General features: G+C 44.1%; 1 protein-coding gene across 4 annotated transcripts; it reads left to right on the top strand.

The window, feature by feature from the left end:
* The first annotated feature begins 787 nt into the window (after positions 1-787).
* ADAT1 (adenosine deaminase tRNA specific 1) lies at positions 788-23458 on the top strand. 4 transcript variants are annotated; one of them, XM_080936918.1, is made up of 10 exons: positions 788-821; positions 2691-2873; positions 3142-3210; positions 4525-4579; positions 5161-5291; positions 8534-9122; positions 11445-11590; positions 12729-12828; positions 20060-20146; positions 22878-23458. In XM_080936918.1, exons 1-10 carry the CDS (start codon positions 818-820, stop codon positions 23011-23013), a joined length of 1500 nt encoding a protein of 499 aa, XP_080793044.1. In that variant the 5' UTR covers positions 788-817; the 3' UTR covers positions 23014-23458. The 4 variants fall into 4 exon arrangements, with proteins under 4 accessions (XP_080793044.1, XP_080793046.1, XP_080793045.1 ...); XM_080936920.1 differs by having other exon boundaries at positions 793-813; XM_080936919.1 differs by having other exon boundaries at positions 806-1008.
* The last annotated feature ends 3481 nt before the right edge of the window (positions 23459-26939 follow it).

The following is a 26939-nucleotide window of genomic DNA, read 5'->3' as shown; positions in this document are numbered from 1 at the left end:
GGATGCTGAGAAACAAAGTTTAGCCCTATGAGAGTAGGATGTGCTCTTAACTCCTAAGCCAACTTTCCAGCCCCATCTACAGTTATAATCTTTAACAAATGTACATTAATGTCTTTTCAATACAAAGCATTGTTCCGAAATACTGGAAACACTACTTCCATAGAAACTGCTTTTATGTTCTTTCGTGCTTGTGTGGGAAGTTGAGGGAGAACCAGACCAGGTCAAGTACATGTTCCTTTTAGGTGGTAGCACTCAAACACAAACCAGGGTAAGAGGACTACAGTATAGTTTACATACAGTAGACCAGGGCAAGAAACATGGCTCAGTACTGCAAGTGGTTACTGTTCTTAACAGAGGACCAGGGTTTGGTACCCAGCATTTATGTAATGCAGCTTGCAACCCGTGATCTGGTTCTCCATGTCCTTTTCTAGCTGCCTTGAGCATTTGCATTCACATATGTTCATAAATTGACAATTAACTCGGGCACATAAATCTTTTAAAATCTATGTATGCATATATACATAAGATTGAATTTGAAGAATAACAGGGGTCTGTTACCCCTGAGAGAGATGAATGAGGGGCATTTGCTTATAGTTCTGTTCAAATTTCTAATGAGTTGCTAGCTAGGTCAGTTTCATAGCTCTGCGCCTTGGGGTAGCAGCTTCCTTCACATCCTGGCTGTGGAACTGAGCTACCTTGACTCCGTTCCCAGAGACTACAAAGACCAGCGTGCTTTGCGGGCGGAGCTGGAACGAAGCTGTCCTTTAGGGCGTCACTTCCGCTGCGCAACCGGGTTCTGCAGCAAGCGTGGCGGTAGATGGGTATCGCGTGGAGGGAGTGGTGGAGGGTGCGGCGCGTGTATAACGGGGTGTCAGGGACTCCGAATCGGCATCCTGGGGTTAGCGCTAATAGCTACGGGCGGAAACTGAGGACCCGTGTCCACCGTTCCCGCGGGGAGGGGGTCTCAGTCCTGCTAGGCGCTCCAGTTCGGCCGAGCCCCACCTCGGGGTAGGAAGGGTGGAAAAAGAGTGGCTTTTTTTTTTTTTTGAGCCTTATTGCGACTGTTTACAGTCAAAACAATGCCTGTTTGAGCTGCTTCTTATAAAGAGTTGTAGAGATGAATTACAGCGGACCCAAAATATCGAAATATCAACAACTGCATGGTCCTTCAGTCGGCTACCTGGGCGACGTGATGTAGTTTGGGCTGCTTCGTCCCCTTGTTTTGTAGTTTGTAATATGTACCTCGAATTTAATGGCAGGTGTCTACCTTTATAAAATAAACTATTTTGTGATGCCTACCTGGAACCTACAGGATTCTCTTGCTTGTGCTCCTAGAAATACAAGTCCTCTCTGTGTGAGACTTTAAAGTAGCAATATCTGTCAGTCCCTGCCAGAATAATCATTGCCATTTATTGCAAAATGTGCCTGCATTTTGCAGAAGTCTTAGAAATACCTTGCCAAAACATCGCATCGGAGCTCAGTAAAAATTATTCTGGTGGTTTTTTTTTTTTTCTACAAATGCTCTGCTATGTCTAGCCATCATATGAGCTCATCTACAAAGTGTTTTATATAATCGATTGAAGTCAAGATATATCCAGTGAGCACTAACAGCCAAGAGTGGGAGAATCTCTGCCAACCTTTGCGGGCCTCTTTCAGATCTGTTCTGCTTGATGTTTCTTTCTTTTTTTTTTTTTTTAAAGATTTATTTATTATATATACAGTATACTGTAGCTGTCTTCAGACACACCAGAGGGCATCAAATCTGATTACAGATGGTTGTAAGCCACCCTGTGGTTGCTGGGATTTGAACTCAGGACCTCTGGAAGAGCAGTCAGTACCTTAACAGCTGAGCCATCTCTCCAGCCCGGCTTGATGTTCTGTTAGGTTGTATGTGCCCATTCCATTGCTGCTTCTCTCCCCCCACCCATTCAAGTTTCCCAGATCACCAAATGTTTTATTTTCTTAATGCTAATTACAGTCGACATTGTTAGAGACATTTGCTTTTTTTTAAGTATTTATAAGATATTTTAGATACTAGCCAGGTGACACGTCTTTAATCCTAGCACTAGGGAGGAAGAGGCAGGCGATCTCTGTGAGTTCCAGGTTACCCAGGTCTATAGAGCAAGCCCTAGGACAGCCAGGACTGTTACACAAAAAACCTATCTAGAAAAAAAAATGTTAAGTACTATTAGTCATGTTTTAACACATGTGAAAATTAATCTACCCAGGAATCACACAGTTAATCTGTATTAAGACTGAAAGTGAAACCTAAAAATATAACTCCATGCCTACACCCTTATGCACAACTGTTGTAAGAGCTTTCAGTGAGAGACTTTGGAAATTTGCTGGAGTGAAGTAGATTCACTCTTCTGTTTGGAAAAGAAGAAAAAGAGCATTTATCCAGAAAGAAACCTTTTGGGCGGTGACGGTCCGCCCAAAGCAAGCTGAAATCTGAGAGGACGGTGTAAAGCCACATTTATTATAATTTGTGTTACTCTTGAAGAAATAGCTTGTCTTCCGGGGCTTCACTCTTTTCCTTATTAAAGAGGGGAGGGGAAGGGATTAGTAAGAGAAAAACCGTAGTCTGAGCACTGTGGGTCTACATCTGAGGCAGCTGAGCACTGATGTGAGGCCCTATCATTCTACACTGGCTTTCCTCTGATGTTTTTGGCTTTCTATCATGGCCTCAGCTCCAGCTCCACCTATGTGGACCGCAGATGAGATTGCTCAGCTGTGCTATGCACACTACGACGTCAAACTGCCCAAGCAGGGGAAGCCTGAGCCAAACCGTGAGTGGACTTTGTTGGCAGCTGTGGTGAAGATACAGTCTCCAGCTAACCAAGCCTGTGACACCCGGGATAAGGAAATGCAAGGTGAGAGAGACCCTTTCTCCCTGTCAACAACCACAGAAATTAGTGGTCAGAGAGTGCTGGGTGGGGTGTGAATTACGTTAGGTGTCCACCAGGTGGCACAGTACTTCTGGTGGCTACAAATCACCCCGAGGGAGCTGCAGCTCTGGTTGATTCCACCTGTGGGAATCCTCCCTCGAACAGAGGAGTGTGGACTTATTAAACCAGAACGCTAGGAAGCGTTCAGCCTCTGAGAGCTCTCCCAATTAATGATTTGTTTTTTAACTCACAGTGACAAAGGAAGTTGTCTCAATGGGAACAGGCACAAAATGCATAGGCCAGTCCAAGATGAGAGAGAGCGGTAAGCAAAGACCGGGTTCTAAACAGTTGTCTCTGTGCTAAGTCCATACTGACCTTTTCAAGGAAATAGGGCCATACTGGTTGAAGTGGCTGACCCCTCATTTACTACTGATTGTCCCCTGAGTTAGAAGACCGTTCTTTTATTCGGTTTGGTTTGTTGTTGTTTTTTGAAACTGGGAGTCTTTGTGTAGCCCTGGCAGTCCTGGAACTCCAGAGACCAGGCTGGCCTTGAACTCACAGAGATCATCCTCCTGCCTCTGCATCTCAAGAACTGGGATTAAAGGTGTGTGCCACCATCACCCAGCTGACCTTTTTTTTTTTTTAAATATAAGATTTATTTATCTATTATATCTAAGTACACTGTAGGTGTCGTCAGACACACCAGAAGAGGACATCAGATCTCATTACAGATGGTCGTGAGCCACCATGTGGTTGCTGGGATTTGAACTCAGGATGAGCAGTCGGTGCTCCTAACCACCGAGCCATCTCTCCGGCCCCCATTTATTTTTTAAAAATGAGAATTCAGAGCTGAACCTGGTAGTGCATCCCTGTAAACCCAACACTAGATGAGGGGAAAATCAACAGGAACATGCTTCTGAAAGGTGGTCGGCATTCTCATGTTTGAACCAAAGCTTCCTGAGTTTCGTCATTCCACATTATATCTGGAAGGCAGCCGGGGTTAGGAGCGGGGGGAAAAGGAGCGGCCTCAGTGGCTTCTGAAGCCCAGAAAGCAATCTTGAATTAAATAGACCTTCAGCATCAGCAAGAATGCTGAAGTCCCTTCCATTCGCCCAGCCATGCCTCCTGGATTCTAGAACTGTGTCACAACCACTGTGGAAAGTGTCGACTGCTCGTGTACCACTATGGACAGCACCCAGTGGCAGTTCTGTACCCAAGGTATCTTGGGATTGTCCACAAGTGTTTTGGTCATTACCACATGGGCAAGGGATTCTTGGCATCTTGTGGGTAAAGGATCCTGTATGGTTTTGTTTGTTTGTTTGTTTAAGACAGTCTCTCTGTGTAGCCCTCGAAGGCCCAGAACTCCCTGTATAAACCAGGCGGGCCTCAGGCTCACAGAGATCCACCACCTGCTGCCTCTCAAATGCTAGGATTAAAGATATGCACCACCACCCCACTTCATCCTATATTCTATAGGCTTTCCCCCTTTATGAAGGATTTTATGGTCCCATATATTGAGAAACTCAAGCTCAAAGCCCTCCAAGAGGTAACATGATCATCCTGAGTGCTGGTGTGGGGACACAGCTTTCCAGATCCCATGTCTTCTTTTACAATATATGTCCCATCTTTGCCACAGGAGACATCCTCAATGACAGCCATGCTGAGATCATAGCCAGAAGGAGTTTCCAGAGGTAAAACCACACTCCTCAAATAGTCTTGGTTGGCCATGTCTTGGGGTGGGGTTTGCATCTCTAAAAAGCTTGAGCTAATGCAGCAGGTCATGTCTCATGGAACTGCCAGGTTTAGTGGTTCTCAAACTTGGGTCTGCCTCAGAATCACCTGCTAAGACCAGGTTTCTGGGGCCAGGGTATGAGCTGAGTGATAATCCTTGCCTGGCATGTCAGGATTGTGGGTTCAAACCCAGCACCAGGAAGAGAGTGAAAAAGATGACTAAGCCTCCCTGCAGAGGTTCTGAGCTCAGTAGATCAGGGTGGAGCCTGAGATCTTCCTAACCTTTGCAAAGGACTCGTTTCTATCATCCCCATGATGCCAGACCAAGACCAGTCTCCTTGTTCTGTTGTGACCCTTTCCAGCCAGAGAGCTCTCTCTACCACAGGAGTGTGCTGTTTGTTCTTTTTCTCCATTCAACTGATTTTCTAGTGCTGGGGACCAAGCCAAGGAGTATCTGTCCCATATGCCAGGCCCTCAGCATGTAAAGCGCCGTGAACCGTCGCCAACCTACCCGTTGACTCTGAAACCTTGTGCTCTTCAGATACCTTCTCCATCAGCTGCATTTGGCAGCCGTCCTGAAAGAGGATAGCATCTTTGTTCCGGGGACTCAAAGAGGACTGTGGAAGCTCAGGCCCGACCTGTCCTTTGTGTTTTTCTCCAGCCACACACCCTGTAAGTATAGACAAGCCTTGGGAGCAATGTTGCCTAGACCACTCCCAATGCTCGTCTCCCTCATAGAGGTGTTTTCCAAAAGGTAATTCTGCCTGAAAACAGCTAAAACTAATGGCAGTGACTATCTGTAGACACAGTCACATTGCTTCTGGGGGAAAGCAAAAGGCAGGTGTAGGTGTGGAGTCTTACACTGTTAATTGTCAAAGTCAGGACTGGGCATCTTTCAAGCTTAATCCCTACAAAGTACAACATAATTATTGGGGCTCAAAAGCACAAAGTCTTACTGCAGTAACTAGTCTTAAAGCCCATTTTATTCATTTCAGGTATTCATTGAATAAATATATATTCTTTTTTGGAGTCTCTTTATTTAGAGAGACTGTGTGTATATATTTGCCACTGTACATACACAGAGGTCGAAAGACAACTTGTAGTTACTAGACTATTCTCTGCTTCCACCGGCGGGGCTCCGGAGACGGAACTCAGTTAGGCTTGGCAGCAGGCACCTTTACAGTCTGAGCGCTCTCGCTGGCCTGACACAAGTTTCTGCTAAGTTATCCTGGCTGGCCTTGAACTTCAGCCATCTTCCTGCTTCGCTCTCCCAAGTGTCGGGAATGCAGACATGCTCCACACACCCAGGGATTTTGTATTTTTAGCACAGTCCTGCTGTTAGTCTGCCTTGACCCCCTGAGGTTACAGGAGTGAGCCACCGTTCCTAATTCTGGACACAATAGGGACACTGACCATAAAGCAATAGATCAGGGTCTAGGAAGAGAACTCAAAGGTAAAGTGCTTGCTTAACTTAATGAGTAAAGACCTGGGGGATATATCCAGGATCTCAGCCTGCTAAGGGATTAACTACAGAGACCAGAGCTCTCAGGGACACGCTGCTCTGCTCGGTGGGTGTAGTAGGTAATTCAAATGTAAAGGTTGTTAGAATCTTTTAAGTGAGTGTGGTGATTTGGGGGAGGGCAGAGGTCATTAATGAGATGTCGACAGTTGAATAAATGTAGAGAGCTTCAGGACGACAGTGGACTTGGTGATTGTTCATGAAGGATGAAGAGAAGGCAAAGATGACTTCCAGGTCTCTCCTGGGGCTTTGGAGGAATAATGACTGTGCTGAGAATTGGGAGGAGGGACAGCTGTGGAGGGGGTTAGGTTCTTTCTTTCTTTTGTTAATTGTGATAATTGGATTTTGTTTTGCTTTTTTTAAGATCTTAAATGAGAAGTTGGCAGTCCTTTGTTGATATTAAAGACTCTGGAAATTGTTTTGCTGGAAAAAAATCTTCAACCACTAACATGGTTCATGAGTAATCTTACAGTGAGGTACTCCTCGTTCAATGTGGTGCTCCTCCACCCATGGCTTATCTGTAGAAAGGAGGCATGATGCCTAGCAAATGTGACTCTGCAGCTCCCCTGACATTTACTGGTGAATAATTTGGTGTCTTGGTTAGCTACTTTAGACTCTTGCCTTTGTGTTCTTTTTTTTTTTTTTTTTTTGGAGTGAGTCAGCCTCGTCTACTCGGGCATTCTGTCGAGATCACATTTCTGAGCCTACAGAGTGGAGGTGGACCCCAGTGAGTTCTCCAAAGTTGCTGTCACCTTGTAAAGTCTCTGGAAGTCAGCCAGGCAGCCTGTCCTGCCACATTTCTCCTTCTGTATCCCTCTTGCCTTTCCCACTCTCTGGTTATAAAGACTAGAAGTATAATCTGCACTCTGAAAAACACATACACATATTGGGCTGGTGTTTGAAGAAATATTTTCCTTCTCAAGGGAGCAGTGCTGCACTTCCCCTGACCTCAGGTTTTCTTTGGTTTCCGTGGGCACAGAATAGATGAGGACTGTGTAAACCAGCACAGGGAAACACCGGAGCTTTCGGAAACACTGGTGTGGACTGGACTTTGCAGTTTATTGTGGGACTTTTCTGTGAGACCATGCTTCATAAAATCCCCAAGATGAGGATATTATGATAATGTTTGTCAAGTTTACTTAGCCATGAAATAAATCACTATTTTCCAAGGCATCTTACAGGCTCTCAGCCCACAAGTGCCCTTGGAAAACCTTGTCGGGCCGGAGACTGTAAAACTTGGTGGTAAAGGGCTTGCAAGTTTGAGGCCAGTCTGAGTTACAGAAGGCCTTATCTCAAGAGAGAAAATTGAACAAAAATTTCCTGGGTATAAAAACTGAGAAACTCTGGTCTGAAGCAGTGTTTCTAAAACTTCCTTGTGGTAGAAATTACTTGAGATTTCTGTTTAAATGTTCAGTTTTCCATAATTCTCACGGAGAGGTTCTAACTCACAGGTCTAGGAAGGAGATTCATCAAGACCTCAGAGACTTTTATTTGGACTTGAACACATGCACCTTGCTGCCCTGCCACGTGTGTTTGTTTACATGTGTATATACTGTAATTCTTAAAGACGTATATACTTGCTGTTACCTACATCATGACGGTGTGGGTGTTTATGTACCACACGCATGCAAGTGCCAGCAAAGACAGGGCTTTAGATGTCCTGGAACAGGAATTACAGGAGATTTGAACCACCTGATGTGGGTGCTGGGAACTGAACCTGGGCCCATGGAAGACCAGAAAGCACTCTTAACCACAGAGCCCACCTCTCCAGCACTAGTGTCAGTTAGTTATAGGGGGAAAAAAAGAGTGTCTGTGGAAGTCTCAGTGTTTACTGTCAACCATTAGGTACAATTTGATTTGAATCTCTAGAACATGCACAAAGTCAGACACACTAGATCATAGTTATAATCCGAGCACTCCTATGATAAGATGGATAGCTGGCGTAAGCAGCAGGGACGAGATCCTGTCTCATGGAGTCGGGTGAGGACTGTGCCACCCCATGTCCATACTTGCGTATGAGCGTGTGGCTTGGGGTTTGTATTTATTTTTTCCCTTTTTTAATTGATGGTTGCAGTCAAGATAGTTATGCCCCTTAGGCCTGTGCTTTACCAAGGCTTGTCACCTGTCTATGTCTTAATTCATCTAGGTGCAGCAGGAAAGCAAAGTGGCGTTGTTCTGAGGCCATGATTCTTTAAGCTTGCCTCAGAATGGCCTCTATAGACTTGTGGGCCCACCTGCAGAGCTTCTGCTTCTGTAGATTAGGTCCCAGAATCACTCACTCTGCCACTGCGCTGTCTCCAGCCTCAGTGTGCATTTCTAATTCATAAGGGACGTCAGTGTCACTGGTTGGGAGACCCATTCTGAGAATGACTCTAAAGGGCTCCTTCTCGTGCAGGTGGGGACGCCTCCATCATTCCGATGCTTGAGTTTGAAGAACAGCCTTGCTGTCCTGTGATCAGCTCACCTGTAGAGGGGACTGAGCATCGAGAGGATTCTAAAAAGAAAAGGAACTGTGAAGACCCTGACAGTCCCACAGCCAAGAAGATAAGGCTTGGAACACCTACCGGTTCGCTCTCCAATTGTGTAGCTCACCGTGGGACTCAGGAAAGTGGTCCAGTCAAACCAGATGTCAGCAGCTCTGATCTCACTAAGGAGAAACTGGATGCCGTCAATGGAACAGCTTCAGGTAGCTTCAAAGTGGTGGATGTACATAGAACGGGAGCCAAGTGCGTTCCTGGAGAAGCTGGAGACTTGAGAAAGCCAGGTGCTGCCTATCACCAGGTGGGGCTGCTCCGTGTAAAGCCTGGCAGGGGGGACAGGACGTGCTCCATGTCCTGTAGTGACAAGATGGCAAGGTGGAATGTCCTCGGATGCCAGGGCGCGCTGCTAATGCACTTCCTGGAGAAGCCCGTCTACCTGTCAGCTGTGGTCATTGGGAAGTGCCCGTACAGCCAGGAAGCCATAAGGAGAGCACTGACTGGCAGGTGAGTGGGGAGGGCAGCGGAGGGCGAGCACAAAACCAGAGCCTGTGCCTGCAGACTCTCCAGTTTCACACTGTCACTTCTAAAGAAATAACCAGTGTAAGTCTTAAGTTCGCATTGTTTAATACAGTAACTTGAAAAGAAAAGAAAAAGAAATGCTCTACAGTTGGAAATTAAGTCAGTTTTTGTTGTTGTTAAAAATAGTATTGATAAATATTTAATGTAGAAAGATGTTTGTGATGTCTGAAGAGCAATTTAGAAGATGAAGTAGCTCCATCTTAGCCTTAAAATATGTCTGTGCACAGAAAGCTGCAGGAGGCTGCCCGTCGATAATTACCTCTGCATCATTTTTCTGCTCTGTACTTTGCAGTAAGCAGAATAATTGCCAGGGCTGGGGAATGTATCCCAGCTGGAGGAGTGCTTGCCTAATTTGATTGAAGCTCTAGGTTGAATCTGAGCACCGAATAAAACTAGGTGTGATTAATATGGAGACATAGACTTCTAGTCTTGGCATTTGGGCGTTTGGGGGAGGCAGGAAGATCAGAAGTTCAAGGTTTCCCTTAGCTACATGGGAAGTTTGAGGCCAGCCTAGGCTACATGAGAGTCTCAAAAGAGAAAAAAAAAAAGCAGGCAAGCAAACAATTTTTTTAAAAACTAAATATTAGTTTTAATCCCTATAGTAATAATTTGGGGATTTTGGTTTCTTTTTAAAACACAGAAATATTGTAAGAATATGCTTTCGGGGCTGGAGAGATGGCTCAGTGGTAAATAGCACTGACTGCTCTTCCAGAGGTCCTGAGTTCAAATCCCAGCAACCACATGGTGGCTCACAACTATCTGTAATGGGATCTGATGCCTTTTTCTGGTGTGTCTGAAGAGAGCAACGGGATACTCCTATAAATAAAATAAATACATAAATCTTTAAAACAAACAAACCAAAAAAAGTAGTTCATTTAAACAAGCAAATACTGTTCACTGTTAGAAAGGATTGGAGTAGCAAACATTAAGTTACATTAAGTTCAAAGGCTAATGTGAGATCCAGTCTCAAAAAAAAAAAGACTAGTGTTCAGCTACTGCTATACAGCATCCATGTGAGTGAACCATTAAATACCAAGTGAAGTGAAGTAAGCCATGCGTGTGACTCCATCGCCGTGAAATAACCACAGGAGAGTCCATGGGGATCCATGGCTAGTAAGGGAGCTAGAGAAAGGCATGGAGTGTGGTGTTGGCTGCCTGTGGTTATAAAGCTTCTGAGATTTGAAGTTCCCATCTGTGCACTGGATTTGCATCATGTGAGCACCTGGCTTGTTCAGAAAAGGAAAAATACAATTTTTATAGTATAGGATCATTTTAGTTTGTAGGATTTCCTAGGAAGCCTGTGGGAACAAGGTAAAGCCTAAGTTTCTCAAAATAAGAATGAAGCTTTAGATTTCTTTTTTCTTTTTTAAAAGATTGATTTATTTCACGTATATGAGTACACTATTGCTGTCTTCAAATATAAGAGGGCATCAGATCTCATTACAGATCTCATCACTATGTGGTTGCTGGGATTTGAACTCAGGACCTCTGGAAGAGCAGATAATGCTCTTAACCACTGAGCCATCTCTCCAACCCCAAGTTTTAGATTTCTGGCACCACCGATGGGCATTAACTCTGCTTTTAGATGTGCCTCAGACCAATAGGATAGGATCTTTTTTAAACCATAAAATTGTTGCTGGGGATTTGGGTATGTTGCTCAGTTGGTAAGCTGCTTGCTGCAGGCATAAGTAAGGCTCTCTGATCCTCAGCACCTCATAAAACAGGGTAGGCTATACTGCACACCAGTAATCCTAGCACTCCGGAGGCAGAGGCAGGAAGATCAGAATTTAAGTCATCCTCTGCTGTAATTCAGATTCATGATCATCCTAGGTTACATGGGCGCCTGTCACAAAAAAAATAAATAATAAAATTTTAAAGTTATTTTTGTTTGTTTGTTTTGTTTTTTGTTGTTGTTGTTGCTGTTTTGGTTTTTTCAATACCAGGTCTCTCTGTGTAGCCCTGGCTGTCCTGGAACTTGCTCTGGAGACCAGGCTGGCCTCCTGCTCACAGAGACCCACCTGCCTCTGCCTCTTGAGTGTTGGGATTAAAGGTGTGTGCCACCACCACCTGACTTATTTTAAAAGTTCTTGCTGTGCAAAACCTGACCTGTTTCCCTTGTCCCACCTCAATAAGTAAGCAAATTCACCGAGCTACTGACTCTCGTAAGGCTTGGGGACAGTAAACTACAGTCTGGGAGTCTTTTTCTCTAGGTACATCTAAACTGAATGTGTTTTCCCTAATACTTAGGTGTCAGGAAACCTTGGTTTTACCCAGAGGCTTTGGAGTTCAAGAGCTGAAAATACAGCAGTCGGGTTTACTATTTGAACAGAGCCGCTGTGCAGTGCACAGGAAAAGAGGTGACAGTCCAGGCCGGCTCGTCCCCTGTGGGGCAGGTAAGGGATCCAGGTTGACTTACTCTAGAGCATCACAGACTGCTCTACGCCACTGAGCATCATGCAAGCCTAGGAGGACAGTGGGAACGCCAGTGTGTTCCTTGGAAGATGCCCTATGAGGTTCCGTCCAGGTCCCTTACCTTGTTTTGGCCTTCTTTATTTTTAGATTAGAAGAATATTGCTCATCATGGCTATTAGGAGAATTAAGAAGTTCTGTTTAAATATATATTAATTATATATATATATAATTTATAATTCTTTACCTAGCATATAATACATTTTTTATGAAATTGTCGGCTCGGAGCCAGTGAAATGGCTTAGTAGGTAAAGGCACACTTTCCAACAAACCTGATGACTCCAGGCTGATCCCTTAAATCCACAGTGGGAACAAAGAACCTACCTCCCCGTAGCTTGTCCTCTGACCCTCACATGTGCACCATGACAGATATATGCCTCTCCCCAATAAATAAGTATACTAAAGAATTAAATTGTAAGCTATAGTAACAATCATGAACCATTTGATGTTACTGAACCTTGAAGAGCCAAACATCACACTAACTTGATTTTGATGTCATAGCCCACTTTCATGCTGCTGCAGAGTCACAGAAATGTTTTTGTGAAATATTTGACAACTTTTATCTTTCATTTTTATCAAACATTTTTAATCTTTTATTTTGACCCCAACTCTCCCAACATCTCCCCCCCTTTCTCTCTCTCCTACCTTTCCCCCAGCCCCTCCCTCCCTCTCTTTCTCTGGTTTAATTGGTTTGGTTTCTGTTTGGGGTTTGCTTATGCTTATTGTAGCCCTCGACTCCAGTTAGTGCTGTCTGGGGAAATGTTGACTCATCTTGGCTGGATCTTTTACAGGTAACCATAGCTACACTGTCCAGAGAACATTTCCCAGCATCTCCCTTACCCTCCAGCTCTTCATTCATTCTTCCACATTCACTGTGTGCCCTGAGCCTTGGGAGTGGGGACTGCGCAGTTGTCCCATTCAGGGCTGAGCACTCAGTAGACACTAACTCTCAGCACTTTGACCAGTTCTGAATCTGTACTAACTGCTGCCCACTGCAGAGAGAGGGCCGCACTGATTCATGGGTAGAGAGTATTTTAACCCCCAGAATTGCTCTCTCCATAGCTATCAGCTGGAGTGCTGTTCCGCAGCAGCCTTTGGATGTGACAGCCAATGGTTTTCCACAGGGAACAACGAAGAAAGAAATTGGAAGCCCTCGGGCCAGGTACAGCTTTCTGGGGAAAGGGCAGCTATGAACTCACCCCTTCCTATCCAATTCTGAGACTTTTTCATTTTCCCCAAAAGGAAACTAATTACTCCTACCCCCCTTCCCCCCCCCCTTCCCGTCCCCTCTCCCTCACTCTCTCCCTCTTCCTCATATCCTCCCTGGCCCTTGGAAATCCCTCATTTGCTACATTTACTTTCTCTACATTTACTTAGTCTTCTGGATACTTCATATAAATGAAATCCTTTACCTCATGGTCCTTTGTGTCTGCTTCATCTATCCAGATGCCTCCACAGCTCACTCACGTAGTAGGAACTGGCACTTCATTGTTTGGCTTCTCTTTTCTGTGAGGCCTTTGGGGATGTTCTGCTTCGAGCTGCTATCATGAATAGTGCTGGTGTGAACAACTGGGTACCTGTTTTGTATACTTTAATTTCTCTTGGGGAATGTCCATTGGTGGGTCATGTGGTAACCACATGGGTAGCTTTTTAAGAATGAGTGAATGCTCCTGGCAGCTATGCCATGGGCCATTCCCATGAGCCGTGGAGAGGAGCTCCAGCTGCCTTGCATCCTGCCCAGCACTTGTGATTACTGTTGATCTGAAGGGCTGCTCCTTGTTTTGCTCTGCATCCCCCAGTCACTGATAGGATAGGCATCTTTTATGTGTCTGCTTACTGACCATTTGTAGTCTTTAGAGAAATATCTATCCTCATTCCTTGCACATTTTGTAATTGGTTTGTCTTTAATTTTTAAATTACATTTATGTATTTTGGAGGACCATGTGGAGATCCGAATACATTTTATGGGATTCAGTTCTCTTCTTCCACCATGTGGATCCCAAAGACCAAACTCAGGTCTCTAAGGACCAGGCTGGCCTTGAACTCACAGAGATCCTTCCACCTAGATACGTGCCACCATACCCATCCCTTTTTACTTTACAAGGGATTTTGATCAGTTTACTTGATGTGTTTAGGTCTTTTCCCTTCATGTATGTCTGTATGCTTTGTGTGTGCAGTGCCCACAGAGGCTAGAAAAGGGTGTCAGTCCCCAGAAGTAGACTTACATAGTTTTGAGCCATCTTGAGAGTGCTTTGAGAGTGAATTGAACCCGGATTCTTTGGAAAAACAGCCAGTGCTCTTAACCACTGAGCCATCTCTCCAGCCCCCTGTTTTTACTTTTGATAGTGCCCTTTAAAGCACAAAAGTTTTCTATTTTAATGAAGTCAAATTTATGTACTTTCTCCTTTGCTTGGTTGTACTTTTGGTTCCTTACCTCAGGAATCGGAGTTACCTGTTCTGTTTTCTTTTGTTTCCTGCCGCCCTTTGTACTTGGGAAGAGACCAGAGAGCCGGACTGTGGCAGGTTTCCTGCTGTGCTCTGGATCTGTCTGTGACTCATTCACTCTCCTCTTTGGCCCCCACTCAGCTGACTGTGACTTCTGTTTGCTGCTTTGCTCAAATGGGAGGAGTATTCTTTGTTTAGAGTTTTTACCCTCAGACTTCTAAAGCCAAGCTCAACTACCGCTACCTCCTGAATCAGGAGGATCATCTCTAGAGTCCCCTGGTGCTGGACTCCAGCCTGTCACTGTGTCAGGTTCCCTGTGTAACCTGGAGTGTGTCACATTCTAACCCCATTGTCTGTATGACTTGGGGGCAAGGCCAGCTGCTCTGTGGGCTGCAGAGTACTTTTATCTGTACAATGAAAATTCCTGGATAGACGGTAGTGTCTTGGTTACTTTCCTACTGCTGTGACCAACACAGCTCCCAGAAAGAAGCTTGTAATGGAGGCTTACATCTCAGAGGGTAAGTCTAGGACCACCGTAGTAGGAGCATGGCAATAGGCAGGCTAAGAGCTTACATCCTTATCTACAAGCAGGAGGGACAGACAGACAGACAGACAGAATATGAATTATAAGGCAGACTCGGCAGAGCAGCAAACACAGATTGAAGGGGCCAGTATCAGACCCTGGTACCATTTCTCCCAGGGGTACCTAGGCAAAGCACTCAGCCTCTCCCAGCTTGTCTGCCAACTGTAAAACAAGGTTAACCACTGTAAGAACTGAGGGAGGTAGATAAGCTTGAAACGGCATTTTGCTAAAATTGATTTCCTTTTAGCCACCTAATGACCTTTTAACATTATTTGGTACAGGAACTAGAGCTCACTTTATCCTAAGACCAGCAGCTGCAAGGAGAAGCAGGCTCCTCACTGCTCATCCCTAAATGACTGCCTTGTGAGGCCACCTGTGGAACCTCTAGGGATATTAGATGGCATTGTTAGAGATGCAAGAAGGGAGTGTTTACAAACAATGGGGATTGTCACATAAAAGGTGCTCATTTTAAGAAGCTTGGTTTTTAAGAAAAAGATTCTCTGTGCCAGTTGAAATACTAGAATATCTTGGAAAGATCATGAAGCAGCCCACTGAATCAAAAAGGATGAATAGGGATTTTTGTTTGTTTGTTTTTACTTATGTGTTTCTTTATGTAAGTCTGTACACTTGGGTAAAGATGTCCACATAGGCCAGAAGAGGTATTGGATTCCCTTGGAGATGGAGCCACAGGTAACTGTGAGCCACCAGATATGGGTACTGAAAATCGAATTTAGGTCCTCTATACCAATCAGTATTCACTCTTGACTGCTGAGGCATCTTACCAATCCAAGATGAGAAATTTTAATTACATTCATACATTATTTTTTTTGTTTTGTATGCACCTATGCATGCACTCATGTATCCCATGGCACATGAATGTGCACACATTTACACATGCCATAGTGCATCTAAAGAAGCCAGAAACCCAACTTGGGCGGGTCAGCAGTCTGAGCAGCAAGCACCTTCCCACTGAGCCGAATCACCAGCTCAGGTGAGAGGGTTTTTTGGTTTTTTTTTTTTTTTTCAAGCTAGTCAAGTATGGGTGTCAGAGAGATGTCAGATGGGGACTTTTTGTTGTTGTTGTTGTTGTCTTTGTATTTTTTGTTTGTGGAGACAGATTTTCTCAGTGTAAAAGCCCTGGCTGTCCTGGAACTCTATCTGTAGTCCAAGGTGGTCCCAAACTCACAAAGATTCACCTTCCTCTGCCTCCCAAGTGTGGGAATTAAAGACATGCCAACACTGCCCAGCTTGTTTTGTTTTTTTGGAGACAGGGTTTCTCTGTGTAGCCTTGGCTGTACTAGAACTTGCTCTGTAGACCAGGCTGTCCTCCCTAATCCTGGGATTAAAAGCATGAACCACCATCACCCTACATTGGAAAAAAAAATTTTTTTTAATTTATTTATATTTTTTAAGTACACTGTAGCTGTCTTCAGACATACCAGAAGAAGGCATCAGATCTCATTACAGATAGTTGTGAGCCACCATGTGGTTGCTGGGAATTGAACTCAGGTCCTCTGGAAGAGTAGTCAGTGCTCTCAACCACTGAGCCATCTCTCCAGCCCTGAAATTTTTAAAAAATAATGTTTTTATTAATTCTTTGAGAATTTCATACAGTGTATTTTGATCAAATTAATTCCCCTCCCCCAACTCCCAGATGAAGGATTTTTAAAAAAGAAATTAAAAAAATAAATGAAATAAATTAACCTAAAAACCCCTTTCTTTCTTTCTTTCTCTCTTTCTTTCTTTCTTTCTTTTTCCCATAATGAGTCATGTCTCTTACTTTAACTTTCTTTTGTAATAATCAGCAATATTAACCCACAAGGAAGGACTTCCTATGTGCTAAAAGGACCCAGGTCTCTTGGAAAGCAGCAGCTAGCAGCAGCCACCTAGAAAAAGTCTTAGGGTCCTGAGATAATTCAGTAGTTTCTACTGGGCATGGCTCTCCTGACAGAGTACTGTTCATGTGGTTACTGAGTCTTGGTGTGCAGTATAACTTAGGAAAAGACTTGCTTTTCTGGAGCACAGTCCCAAACAGAACAGGCTTCTGGCCATCTACCCTATCAAAGCCAGGGCCATGTACAGACTAGCAATGCCTCCACCATGAGCTATACTCCTAGACTAATTTGCTTTAGAAGCATGCCTCTTGGTGTGGAAAGGAGCTGCTGACAGTGTAGCTCAGCAAGGCTTTGGTCTGGATCTAGCCTCGGCCCCTAAGTGCTGAGTATGTGCGGGCAACATCTTACTGTTACTAATTAGATGACATAAGGAAAAAAAAAACTTCAAAGTTCCTCTTGGTTCTCCAGGGAACAGACTGTTGAGAACCTTCTCAGGTGTGTTCCCAAGAGGGTGTTAGACTCTGCACCAGCCTTTGCATTGTGTTACCGTCATGATGGTGGTAAACAGATCCCAGTAGGTCTCCTTCCAGTCAGTTGGGTGGCATATTGAGCCTTGATGTGGCTCTGTTCTCTAGGATGTAGGGTGACATCATAGAAGTGTCTTGTGAATGAAATGTTCCCATACGCTTCATTAATAGTAATAAACCAGGGTGGTGATACATGCTTTTAATCTCAACACTCAGGAAGCAGAAACAAGCAAGTATTTTTCAGTCTTAAGTCTTGACTAAGATTAATTATTTTATTAGTCAATACATATAGCCAACTGATAAAACTATATTTACAGTAAAATTGCTAGATATATGAGCAATGAACTTATTGCCTTTGGTACCTACATTTTGGATATGTTTTCTCTAATGCTAATGTAATGAGATCTGATGCCCTCTCTGGTGTGTCTGAAGACAGCTACAGTGTACTTAAATGTAATAAATAAATAAATCCTAGGGGGAAAAAAAAAAGACTAGACACCTCCCCTTATATTAAGCCTGGACAAGGCAACCCAATAGGAGGAAAGGGTCCCAAAAGCTGGCAAAAGAGTCAGAAACAGCCCCTGCTCCCACTGTTAGGAGTCCAAGAAGACCAAGTTAGACAACTGTAACATATAATGCAGAAAGCCTAAAGGTGACTTTGTTCTTGTAATACTTTTCTGAGCAGTAATTAATTAGCTTGAGCTTTATGAACATGTGCCTAGTATTTAGTTATAATACTTTAGTCCCAGGAGATTGTGTCTCAGCTGTAGGGTCTCAGTGGAGGTTTTAACTGTTAGTGTATAGATTCTGCTAGGCCACTTTATTTAGGTGGGAAGAAATAAGCTTTTGGAGCTACAGGTGGTTTGGGGTATATCTTTCAGGTACATCGTCACTCGACATTTAGTAATTTATAGATGCCTCCTCTTGCAGTATTGGTGTCCTGCCGGACAAACTCCGGTTGTATTCTTATGACAACAGAAATAATTGATGTTTTGGAAATTCACATGTTTTTAAGTGGGATTTGGGGGAGGGATGATTCAAAGTAGGGTTTCTCTGTGTAGCCTTGGCTGTCCTGGAACTCCCTCTGTCAATCAGGCCACACCACACACCCTTATTCTATTCTCTTATATAGTTCTGTTTATCCCTACAGCAGAACCATACTCTTTCTGGTTCTTGAGATTGAGTGTCTCCATTTCCCTCTCTCTACCCTTCTCCCCACCCCCTGTCTTCAGATGTCCTTGAACTTACAGTCCTTCTGCGCAGCCAACCAAGCACTGTAATTGTATGTGTACCACTGCTCCTGACTCAACTCTAGCTTTAAATATGATGTGGTTTGTCAGAGAAGGTCTTCTTGCCATGTCTTTTAGAGTGTCTTATCTTGTCTATTCTTGGATTTTAAATCTAAAGATCAATTTGAGAAAAATAGACATCTTTTAGCATTGTCATTCAGACCAGAAACATGGAAGGCAACACTACACTAACCACTACACCAAAGGTTCATGGGAACACGGAAAGTCCTTCTGTAACATTCCTGCCAGGTCAGCAGTTTGTTATGCTCAGATTTATAACATATTTTAAGTATCTACTTATTTAGGACTTCTTAAGGTTTTTGTTTGTTTGTTAAGATTTATTTTATTTATATAAGTACACTGTAGCTGTTTTTAGACACACTAGAAGAGGGCATCAGATCTCATTACAGATGGTCGTGAACCACCATGGGGTTGCTGGGATTTGAACTCAGGACCTCTGGAAGAGCAGTCAGTGCTCTTAACCACTGAGCCATCTCTCCAGCCCCCAAGGTTTTTTTTTTTTTTTTTTTTTTTTCATTTATTTATGTTGTGTCTGTACATGTGTCTGTTGCAAAGACTCATGACTCAATATGTATATTAAGGTCAGAGGTCAGCTTTTAAAAGTTGGTTCTCTCCCATCATGTGGGTCCCATGGATGAAGATCAGTTGTCAGGCCTGGTGAAGTGCCTTAGCCCACTGACCCATCATACTAGCCCAAAACTTCATTCTTTTTAAAAAAAAATATATTTATTCTTGTTGTATGTATACAAATGTTTTGCTTGAATGTATGTCTGTGTAGCACATATATGAAGAACCCACAAAGTCCAGAAAAGAGCATTGGATCCCCTGAAACTGGAGTCATAGATAGTTGTGAGCCATTCTGTGGAGGCAGGAAGCTGAACCTAGGTCCTTAGGAAAAAAGAAGCACATTTGATTTTTAATTATCTGTATACATGTGTGTTTCTTTTTGTGAGTATGTGCACTTAAGTGTAGGTTCCTGCAGAAGCCAGAACATGGCAGCTCCTCTGAAGCTGTAGTAACAAGGCTGTTGTAAGCTACCTAATGTGGGTGCTGGGAACCAAACTCAGGTCCTCTGCAAGAACAGCAAGTGAGCCGGGTGGTCATGCACGCCTTCAGTTAACCACAGTGCTCAGGAGGCAGAGGCAGGTAGATCTCTGAGCTCAAGGCCAGCCTGGTCTACAGAGGACAGGTAGGACGGCACAGAGAAACCCTGTCTCGAAGAAAAAAGAAAACAAAGCCCCACAAAACAAAACCCAAAACTAAGACTGCATTCATAGTTTCTACCGATTTGGAATAAGTCATGAATTCAATAGGTGACTGTGCCTTGGGATTTGAGAGGTCAGTTGTGTTATCTGGGGTGGCAGTCCCCTGAAAGCTTGACTGGGATTGGTGGGATTTAATTCTGAAAATGCAGTCATGTGGCTAACAGGTCAGTGTCACTTGCCATCAAGGTATTTCAGTTCCTCACAACACAGATCTCTAGAGAGGCAGGCACTGTGATCTTGTGATCCTAAGACCAGCCTGGGCAATACAGCAAGACTGTCAGGGGAGGAGAGACTGAGGGGAAAGGTCAGGCTCCCATTCTGTGCGGAACAGAGCAATGGGAGGGTCTGGCACATTCCAACCTGAGTGCTATGATGAGGCCTGGTACGTGGTCAGCTGGAAGTGATCTTTACTTGCTTTCTCTGAACAGATCCCGAATCAGCAAGGTGGAACTCTTTAGATCCTTCCAGAAGCTGCTGAGCAGCACTGCAGAGGACGAGCAGCCGGACTCTGTCAGGTGATGTCCATCCCTTTGTTCTCTCTCCTGCCTGTAAAGACTTCTGCTATGGTTCTGGCTTATATCTGGGAGACAGCTGGCTCAGTGAACCAGTAGGCATTACTGCTCACCCTGAGAGAAAGGGACGCTAAGTTAGAGGAGACGCTGTTCTTGCAGGAAGCACAGAAGGGCAAGAGGAAGGTTGGGTTTTACTCTTACACATTTATTTACTTATTTTGAGATAGGATCTCACTGCCCAGGTTGGCCTGACACTGAAACTCACAATATATGCAGCCTAAGGTCAAACCCACAGCAGTTCTGCTCCCGCCTCCCAAACCCCAGGATGACAGCACTGGCCTTTATTTTTTGTCATTTTGTCATTTGACTGATTGACAGACTTTGTGATGCTGGGATGGGACCCAGGGCTCTGGTGGTAAAGGACATGAGCACGGGGCTCAAGTACAGTTTGAAACTGGCAAATTCATGGGTCCCTCCCCTTTACTAGCAAGAAGAATTATTAAAATAACACTTCAATCAGTATTTACTGAAAGAAGCATTGTCTCTGAAAACCTAGGGTCTCCTCCTCAGGTGCCTCTCCCCCACCACACTCCTGTGCCATCATATGAGCATGTACATACAAACACACACACAGTTAAACACAATAAAAATAGGGGCTGGAGAGATGGGTTAGAGGCTAAGAACACTGGCTACTCTTGCAGAGGACCCAGGTTCAACTCCCAGCACCCACATAGTGGCTCACAACCATCTATAATTCCAATCCTGGGGGATCTGACACCCTTTTCAGGACTCCCCGGGCACTGCATACACATGGTACTCAGAAAAAATAAATGATCTTACATATAAAATAATATAAGAACAGGAGTGAAACAGTATATAACTGCATTAGTAAAGCAAGCCTCTATATGTCTGTTGTTGTTGTTATAATAAAAAAGAACTGTTAAACACAACTCAAGGAACAGTTTTTTTGGTTCACAGTTAGCGGGTACAGTCCATAGTGACAGGAAGATGAGGTGGCTGCTTATGCCACATCCAGAATTAGGAAGCAGAGAGAGGAGCATGGGCATTCAGCTCAGTTTACCCTTTGCTTGTCTGGGACCCCAACCCACATCCAGGGTGGCCCTTCAACCCCAAATCAAACCTTCCTGGGAAGCAGCACCCTCATGCACAGGCCCAGAAGTTAGTTCCCCTGGTGATTCAAACTGTGAATCCAGTCTAGTTGACAATGAACATTGATCATCACAGTCTTGATTTATCTGATGGTAAAAATAGTAATATTAGCCATGCCACAGATCGCTGAGAAGAATATAAGTAAAAATATTACGTGTAAAAGTGCTTGACACAGGTATGGCTTATACTTGGTTTTAACAACCAGTAATGGATCAGCTTTTATTTATAAAAATCTTCGAGGAGTCTGGTGGAAGAGATGACTTGGTGGTTAAGATCATTTGCTCTTCCTCCAGAGGACCAACTGGAGCTCAGGTCCCAGGACTCATGTCTGGTAGCTCTTTCCAGTTCTAAGGACTCTGACATCCTCTTCTGGACACCATGAGTGTGTGGCACAAGCATAGTGCACGGGCATACACACAGGCAAAATGCTCATAGACAACATGAAATTAAAATTTTTAATTAAAAAAATATATTCTGTGAATAAGATGTGTGTGATGAAGAAGTATTAAAGAAAGATTTCTTCAGACATTTGTCAGTGATGGTAAAGAAGACTATTCTGGAGATGTAGGGGAAAGAAACTGGGCTCAGCTCCCAAGTACAAGAATAAGTAGAAGCTTTGAGCCAGGAACAGAATGGGCTGGTCTATGGAAAACAAATTTTCTAAGCTGATCAAAGCTAGGTAGAGTAATTCTTAGTAGACTTGTACTAAATAGGATTCTTGCTAAAGGCAGGCAGGGTAATGAGCTAAAAAGTTAAAAAATAAATAAGTAAAAAATAAAACCTTTTCCCCCTTGAGTTGTCTCATGCGGCAGATTAGGCTCAAACTTGCTGCATAGACAAGGATGACCTTGACAGTTCCAGTCCTCCTGCCTCTGCCTTCCTAGTGCTGGGATTAAGAGTGTGCCCATGCCTGGTCTACTCAGTTCTGAGGATCAAAGCAAGGGCTTCCTGATACTCAGCAAGTTCTACCTGCTGAGCTACACGCTTAGCCCAGAGTGAAGAACTGGGTCCAGTATTGAAGGCGATGAAAGGGTGAGAGCCAGAGAGAGCTGCTCTTAAAGGGACACAGAAGTCTAGCTCCAACAGGACTTAGAAAGCCAGGGCAGAACTCAAGACCAAGACGAGATACACAGAGTATCGGGCATTTCTCCACAGAGAGGCTAAAGATGTCAACTGCAGCACATAGTAGGAGAATGGAGATGTTACATAATCTTATAATAAAGAACAGCCAAGAAGGTTCTAATCTCTAGGTCCTCTGGAGGAAACCTTAAGTCAGGGCAGGGTAGACAGCTCAGTGATAGGAGGAGGAGACTATCCTGTACACATGAAACTGTGTGTGATCCTCAACACCACAAAGAAATCCTCTATCTGATTGTACAAGGCCCATACAAAACCAGTGCTCTGTGATTCTAACCTGCTTAAGCATGTGTTGCTCTAACATGAATTCCCTGTGGAGGGATAGCCTGCTCCTCTGCTCCTGTCCTGCTGTTTGAATCTGTCCAGTTGCTCTAAGGGTGAGCAAGCACTCCCGCTAGAACTGTGCTTGATAGCATGTGTGCATTAGGGGACAGAAGCTGGACACCTACCAGGAGTACAAGGAAGCTGCGTCTGCCTACCAGGAAGCCTGGAGTGCGCTCAGGAGGATACGGCCGTTTTCATCCTGGATCAGAAACCCACCCAACTTCCACCAATTTAAATGAACTCTTGCTGGTATCAGGACCCCTCATATTCTCTGCCTCTCCCTTCATGTGGAACAAACCTCTGCTTTTCTGGTGGTTAAATCTGAGAAGAAAAGGAGGCCTTCTCCCAGAGCGGCACCTCTTTGGTGTCATAAATGGAACCCAGAACCTCATCAATCTACTTGACTGGAGCAGCACCGTGCTAAAATAACCTCTCAGTAATGATGTTGGTATCTGCCTTCAGTTGTGTTTTATTGGTTCTTTAAAATACAACATCGGGCTGGAGGGATGGCTCAGCAGTTAAGAGCACTGAGTGCTCTTCCAGAAGCCCTAAATTCAATTCCCAGAAACCACATGGTGGCTCACAACCATCTATAATGGAATCCTATGCCCTCTTCAGGTATGTCCGAAGACAGTTACAGTGTACTCAAATTTATACAATAAATAAATCTTTTTTTAAAAAGTACATCAGAGTTTGGAACGTGATGTTTTTTAAGTAATCTGCAGCAGCTCTGGTTTATACCTTCTTACATTGATTCAGTAAGTGCATTGGGCTGAAATCATCTTAGAATGTTGGAAACTTTACAGCCTCTCCTGGAGTAGTGAAATGTATTTCGTATCTCCAGCCTTCCTGTGAGAACCGCCATTCCCAGTCCTTAGCAACCAGACAAGGTGAACAAGCTTTGGAAAGCTCTGTTCTCAGACTTACCAAGAAAGGTTTGTTTGGGTTTTGTTTTGTTTTTGAGACAGAGTCTCACATTGTAGCCTACACTATCCTTGGCTTTCAGTCCTCCTTCAGCCTTCCAAGATTATAGGCATAAGCCACCATCATAGCTAGCATAAGATGTCTGTCTCTCTCCTTCCTCCTACCTTTTGCTTGAGACAGGTCCCTCTCTGTAGCCCAGGTTGGCTTTGAACTCATCAAAGATGACCTTGAGCTCTGACCTTCCCACCTCTGCCTCCTCGTGTAACAGCATACTTTGCTTACAAGATTCTCTCTGACCAGTGTTGTGAGGGCCACTATAATCCTGTACCTGCCCGTTACAAGTTACCTGTGGTAGGCAAATGCTCTACCACAACCAACCATACCCCACCCAGGGTTCTTTTTAACTAATGGGAAGGATTTTGTATTTTAAACTGTAGAAAAACTAGAGCCCCTCAGAAGTGAAGCTGCACAGGAAATAGGATAGCAGCTCTACCCATAATTCCACAAAATCGTGTCTTTAATTAAAAAAAAAAAAAATCATCCAAATTTGGCCCTGGAGGGAAATTACATTCACCTGTGTTCCTAAATAGGGTCTAATGTATGACTCTGTGTGTGTGTGTTTTCCTCAGAATTTCTAGAAATTAGTATGGTTCAGTCAACGTGTGTGTACATGTGTGTTCACATGGTTCTTCCTTCAGGATGGAGGAATTTCAAGTTAAATGCCATGTTTTATGGATTCCCCAGTGCCGAGCATGAGCTCACTGTCTGAGGAAATGAAGTTGCTGTGGAGAAGACAGGTTGCCCAGGCTGCCAGGGCCTTGTTAGAGAAGTGCAGGACCTGCCCTGCCTGATTTGTTTGTGTCTGTGGCGCTATAAAGCTGCCCCCACCCAGACCTTGACATTTTTGGCCTAAGGGCAAGGTTCCACCCAAAGCCAGAGTTTTCCAGTTTCTAAATACCAGCTCTTTTGGCTAGTTAGGTTTTCAAATGCCACTTGCCTCCAGTGCTGGCGAGAAAGCCAGAGCTGTTGGGAGCCCCATGGCAGCACAAAGGTCACCGAAGTAGGAAACAACCTCCAAAAAAAAAAAAAAAAAAAAAATAGAACATGTGCATTGTGTGTGTGTTCATGAGCCCAAGCAAATCTTAACCAAAAAATAGCTGGGCAGTGTTGGTGCATGCCTTTAATCCCAGTTGGTCTCTTGAGTTGAAGGCCAGCCTGGTCTACATAGCTAGTTCCAGGACATTCAGGGCTACTCCCTCTTGAGAAACAAAAACAAAAAAACAAAAAAACAAAAAAAAAAAAAAACTGAAAGTAAAACTAATTGCGTCTGTAACTGAAGCAAATGTTTCCCTGTAAAGCCATCCAAGTAGATCCAAAATGAGGTTCAGGTGGTCCTGTAGTCCAAAGAAGAGGGAAATTAGATATGCTTCAGAGCTGTAAGCCGCCTTTGAAATTAATATTTATTTCTTTAAACTGAGGACAGTGGGTAGGATACAGCAATTTCAGTCTCTCAACACTAGAAAAAAACAAAACCACTGGTGGCCCATTTGGTTGATTGGTGATGTTCTGGGCTGAGGTCCCGGCTGACTTCCAATTCCTGATGACCCTATCCTAGTTTTCCAAAGCTGCTATTACAGATGGGTGCTACCATGCCTAGCCATCAGTCTTTGTTCTAATTAGGGCATTAAATAGAGGAATGCAGCTCTTGTGGAAGTTTATGAAGCTCTACAGTTATTTTCTGTGCACCTTTCTTTTATGTCATTATACCTCAATTTAGAATGTGATGGGAAGAAAAGTTCTTATTACTTGGGGGTAGAATAAACTTGAGTACAACCACAGATGTAGTCATGTGATAGTACCAACTCTTCGGCCAACATCCAGTAGTATGCAGGCAAGGTTTTAACCTTTGACTTCAGACCTCCCTTCTGGTCTACAAAAGAAGGTTCCAACAGTTAGGATACACATGTTATTTCAAGTATAGGGTAGGCTCTCTAGTGCTCTCCCAAGTCTCTCCCCACTCCCCCCCCCCCTGTTTTGTTTTTTTAATCTTGTGCTGGGACTCAAACTCAGCATCTTTCATATGCTAAGCAAGCACTCACCTCAGAGCTTTTTTAGCAACTCTTTATTGGATGGGGTGTGGCGGTACATACCTTAGATCCAGTCAGAAGGCAGAGGCAGACGGGCAGACCTCAGTTCAAGGCCAGCCAGACCTAAGCTGTAAGACCCAGGCACAAAAACAAAAGGCAAATGAAACCTCTTAATTGCCTAAATAAAAAAGCACTGGGGAATTTTCCTCAATACATGGATGCTGTGACACTGACCTATATCCAGCCTAGGTTATATTAGTGATGGGGGAGGGGAAGGGGAAACTTTTGTATTTAGCAACCAGGGGACTCTGGTTTGGATTTGCTATCTTGCCCTTATCCAGATGAGTCAGCAAGGGTTAAGAACCAACATTTCAAATCAATTCTGTTTGGCACTGTTTTTAGGTGTCCTAATGTGGCAGAGCCTCTGGGGAAAAAAAAGGCCCAGGCAGAAAAATCACTCCAAGCAGGAACCCAAACTTCCAAATGTTGGTCTCCAGTACACGTTCCTTGAAATTGGCCCCATTCCAAAGGGAAGAGCTCACAATGGAAACCGTGATGGCCATTTTGTTCAGGCAGCCAAGAGAATGCAAAGCACATTGAACCCTGCAGTGTCTCCAAGGGAGAGAGACGGTCCCCTCAGCAGTGAACAACCTGGCAGCTGGGTGGGATCCCAGAGTCCTTTCCCAAATCTGTCTTCTGTTCAACAGCCTTTATGTGAGCCTGTCAGGGAACTGCTGAGAAAGTGAGAACGCCAGGAGCAGCTCACAATTTACCAACAACAGATGGTGAATGTTCAGCTTGGTCGCCATTTGCCTTGAACTGGGCTTTGTTGAGAAAGAAACGTGTGCTTCTTGAGGTCTTAGGACCCTGCTCCTTCCAGATTTTTATATCTGTTCCTCCTATCCAAGGTTTCAATAACTTCCTAGTTTTGGTTTTATTTTTGCCTCCTGTGGGGCTATTTTGGCTTCTGTGAAATGACCTTCCCACTCATATTTTCCTGCAGTAATAATGTTGTTCAGCTAACTCAGTGTCCTCAGGAATCTGTCTTATCAGTAACTCCTGCATTGAGAGACTGGCAGGCGGAGGGTGACGGAGTATGTGAGAGAGGAGAGCTCTGCTGGGAACATTTATATTGCCTTCCAAACTCTACCTGA

The sequence above is a fragment of the Micromys minutus genome (assembly GCF_963924665.1).
Source record: "Micromys minutus genome assembly, chromosome: 24".
Classification (NCBI taxonomy): Eukaryota; Metazoa; Chordata; class Mammalia; order Rodentia; family Muridae; genus Micromys; species Micromys minutus.
This window is presented reverse-complemented; position numbering and strand designations above follow the sequence as displayed.

What these genes read in the sequence shown, in the direction of transcription:
- ADAT1 (XM_080936917.1), top strand. Translation starts at nt 2,681, where the DNA reads ATGGCCTCAGCTCCAGCTCCACCTATGTGGACCGCAGATGAGATTGCT. An exon ending in GTCCAAGATGAGAGAGAGCG is followed by an intron (nt 3,211 to 4,524) that starts GTAAGCAAAGAC and finishes TCTTTGCCACAG; the next exon opens with GAGACATCCTCAATGACAGC. An exon ending in GCTCGTCCCCTGTGGGGCAG is followed by an intron (nt 11,591 to 12,728) that starts GTAAGGGATCCA and finishes CTCTCTCCATAG; the next exon opens with CTATCAGCTGGAGTGCTGTT.